General features: G+C 44.3%; 1 protein-coding gene and 1 pseudogene across 1 annotated transcript in view; one reads left to right on the forward strand and one right to left on the reverse strand.

The window, feature by feature from the left end:
* The window catches only part of LOC119420771, a 261,041-nt pseudogene that overhangs the window by 80,666 nt on the left and 176,836 nt on the right, over positions 1-3,539 (forward strand).
* Positions 1,025-3,539, reverse strand: part of gria1b (glutamate receptor, ionotropic, AMPA 1b) — a 79,862-nt gene continuing 77,347 nt past the window's right edge. The window contains exons 18-19 of the mRNA XM_037687758.1: positions 1,594-1,630; positions 1,025-1,542 (exon numbers count right to left, since the gene is read on the reverse strand). Coding sequence (XP_037543686.1) covers positions 1,418-1,542; positions 1,594-1,630 — 162 coding nt within the window. The 3' untranslated portion in view covers positions 1,025-1,417. The remainder of the gene's footprint in view (positions 1,543-1,593; positions 1,631-3,539) is intronic.

Raw genomic sequence — 3,539 nt, forward strand, 5'->3', positions numbered from 1 at the left:
TTTATGACTGGTGTCCTCAGTTGTCTTCCATTAGGTCCACTGTCTCCCGTATGTCTTGTTTATGACTAGTGTCCTCCTCGGGCGTCTTCCATTAGGTCCACTGTCTCACAGACAGACCGTTGGTGTGATCTGACACTGATGACCTTTGACCTTGGAGCTTAACTCAACTCTTTAAAAGACGTTCTGGACTCTTTGTTTACCATTTGTCTTATCAGTCTCTTTAGTTTGTCAACAGTTGTCCTCTGCTGGACACGCCCAGGGAGGTTGTCTCCAGTCCTGAGGACCTTAACCTTCTGAATGCTCTGCAGCTGTAGTCAGAGGAACATCAAGTTCCTCTGACTACATGATGGTCTTTACCTTCAACATGCTGTCAGTCATCGTCTTTCTAACTCCTGAGACAACTGTCCTCAGCTTCCTGTGGTCCATGTTCAGTGGGTTACACACCATGATACCAAACAGCCCTGTGACTACCAGTCACCTTTTAAACAGGCAGACTGAAGACACCTGAGATGCTGATTAGAGGACACGCCTGAGTCTAACGTGTCCCTGTGGACGGACTAGTTTCTGTTCTAAGAGGACCGTTCTTTTGTCAAAGTCAGTTTCATTAAATTGTTTTTAAGATAATTGAAGCAAAGTTCAAGATTCTGATTCTCATGAGTTGATTTTGGGTCACGTTACGACTTCTGCTAGTTTCAACGTGTTCAGGGACTCGTTGCCTCTTTAACCAAAGGGTTCGAGCGTGTTTGTGACGACCTGATCTGTTAAACCTCAGAATAAAAAGTTGTTTTTCTTGACTGAATTTGAAAGTAACAGGATCCACAGACCTGGTCTGATCTGACTCACGGCTGTCGGTGTGAACCCAAAAACTGGCAAAATATCAAGTATTTGACACATTTGTTCTTTATATATGAACTGCATCGTCATGAAGGCAGTTAGCTGATCAACATTTTCCACAGCACACGTGTTCATTTACGTTCCACAGTTAGAAAAGCATAAGTTGTCGTCTTGTTCCTCCTCCTCGGACTGTAAAAGTGGCGCTTGGTGTGGAGCGTGGCAAAGCTCTCTGTGTTGAACCGGAGTGAGACGGTGCATCAGTTCAGTCGTTAGAAAGCTTAAAAAAATCCCTTCACATCTGCCCGTCAGGTCCTGTTACTGCAGGAGTTCAGCATAAGATAGTGCTCGTAAGGAAAAGTAGTTCCCATGTGGGTTTGAGCCCAGTGACCCATCTTACAGGAGTCGTTTAAAACTCCCGCCTCTGTTCATCTCCGTCACATTTCTCAGTTTATATCTTGTTCATTCATATCAGACGTTTTCCTTTAATCTTTCTTGTCCACCCTCCTCCTTCCATCATTTCCCTTCAGTCTTTCTTTCCTCACTGACAGATGGCGTTCTGTCCAATCAGTGGTCTCGGTTCAGATCACATGCCTGTGGAGGACAGTCCCAGGCCTGCTGCCTTGCTCATACAGGGCAAACCCTGAGCTCCTGATTTTGGGAAATCGTGTGCCATCACTCGTCCATTCTCGCCTCCGAGTCCAGCTGCTCCTCCACTCAAGCTGCCTGCTGCGAGACCCCCGACCCCTCCCGCCATCCCGCCGAGGCTGCTGCTCATCATGGCGGCGTCGATGAGCTCCTGCAAGGCAGAAGGAGATGAGGTCTCAGGACACTGTTCAAAAACATTCACATACATAAAAAAGCCAATTAGTAAAAGCTGTCTGAGGAAGCAGCAGACATGTTGGGTCTTCACTTCCTCACAGTCTCATCCTGAGCGAGCACAGTGGAGACAGTGGGAAGGAAAAACTCCCTTTAACAGGAAGAAACCTCCAGCAGAACCAGACTCGGGACGAGCGAACATCTGCTTCAATCAGCTGGCTTTGAGAGGACAGGAAGTAGAAACAGACAAACCCAGAATGTCCAGAATGGACATGTCCAGAGGAGGGACAGTGGTTTGGACATGTCCAGAGGAGGGACATGGTAGAAGGATGTTAGAAATGCAGATGCCAGGAAAAAGACAGAGGAGATAAATGGATGCAGTTTGAGAGGACATGGAGGTGGAGTGAGGACAGAGGACACAGAGGACAGAGAGAGATGGATGAGGAGGACACATTGTGGAGATCCATGAAAATGGAAAATGTTACAGAAGAACAAAGTTGGTATTTTAGCTAAATAAAAGCAAAGCTGCTGAGACCTTAGGTCCTGAACAAGATGTTATACTTTGTCCTCATCAAATGTGAAGTCTTCTGTGAAGGTTGAAGGAGTTCTGGGGACCCAGGGTCAACGTGTGTCGGGTGGTTTGGACCCCGGTGATAACTGCTCGCAGTAGTTCATCTTGTTGCTCTGAGATGATCATGTCTGTGTAAAGAAGTTCTTCCTCCTTCACTGTGAACACATTTACCGTGCGTTCCCTCTCTGTGTCACCTCTCAGTAAAACTAATGATGTGGCTCCAGAGTTAATATCCTGAACCGAGCCTCGAGGCTCCCACGCTGTTCCAGCTTCCACAGCCGTGAAGATCGCAGCACATCAATCCCAGTTTATTCATTTACAGAAGGAGCTCCACCCCCACATCCAACCTTCCTGCTTCCACCTCAGCTGGAGGACGCCGACGACTCACAAGCTCCAAACATTTGTCTCCTGGTTTCTGGTGTCGGTCTCAAGGTTTTAGTTTTCCTCTTAGAGAAGGTTTTATATCACATCTGCTCTGCTGACACCTGCAGAAACTGATCACCTGAGTCCAAACAGCTTTACAGCATGCTTGTTTTCTTTTTGTGTTTTACTGTGATTTTACAAAAATCTGAATATCTGAACTTCTTTTTCTGAATTTAAATCTGAAGACATTCTTCTACCACTGTGATTTTTTTATTTTTATTCTCTGGAAATTAAACAACTCGTTATTTTGACTCGCAAAATCAGTATGACATGAAACACTGACGCCGTACCCTAAATAAATTAAACATCTGTGGACTTAAATTGAAACCTAAAAACAGAAGACCAAGATCTTACCAAAAGACCGTGAAACTTAGAAAATGACTGAGGAACGGAGAAGAAGTGCTGGAGGCCATTTTTAAGAACAAGATGATGCACAGAGTTGTAGCAACTACAGGGGAATGAAGATGATGAGCCACACGATGAAGATCTGGGGGAGAGTTGTGGAAGTTAGACGAGAGGTGACTGTTGGTGAGCAGCAGTTTGGTTTCATGACAAGAAAGAGCTCCGCAGATCCATCTTTGATTTGAGGACACGATGGGTCAGAAAGAACTCCACTGTGTCTTAGTGGATTTAGAAAAAACATCTGACGGTGCCGAGGGAGGAGGAGTGGTGTTACATGGTGTAAAGTTTATTCATTTAAAATACAACACAATTCCATAACAATATAAAAAAATACAAGAGATTTAAAATGAAAGGCAGAAGAAGAAGAATTATTATATCTGCCCCTTTTTTTCAAACAATTATTTCAATCATAATAATTTTCAAGTAACAGAACAAAATGAATAACTCTCTTTAATTTTTCTAATTCTAATACAAAAAACACACTAAGCTACTT

This window comes from Nematolebias whitei, chromosome 14, assembly GCF_014905685.2.
Source record: "Nematolebias whitei isolate Nwh7 chromosome 14, NemWhi1, whole genome shotgun sequence".
NCBI lineage: Eukaryota > Metazoa > Chordata > Actinopteri > Cyprinodontiformes > Rivulidae > Nematolebias > Nematolebias whitei.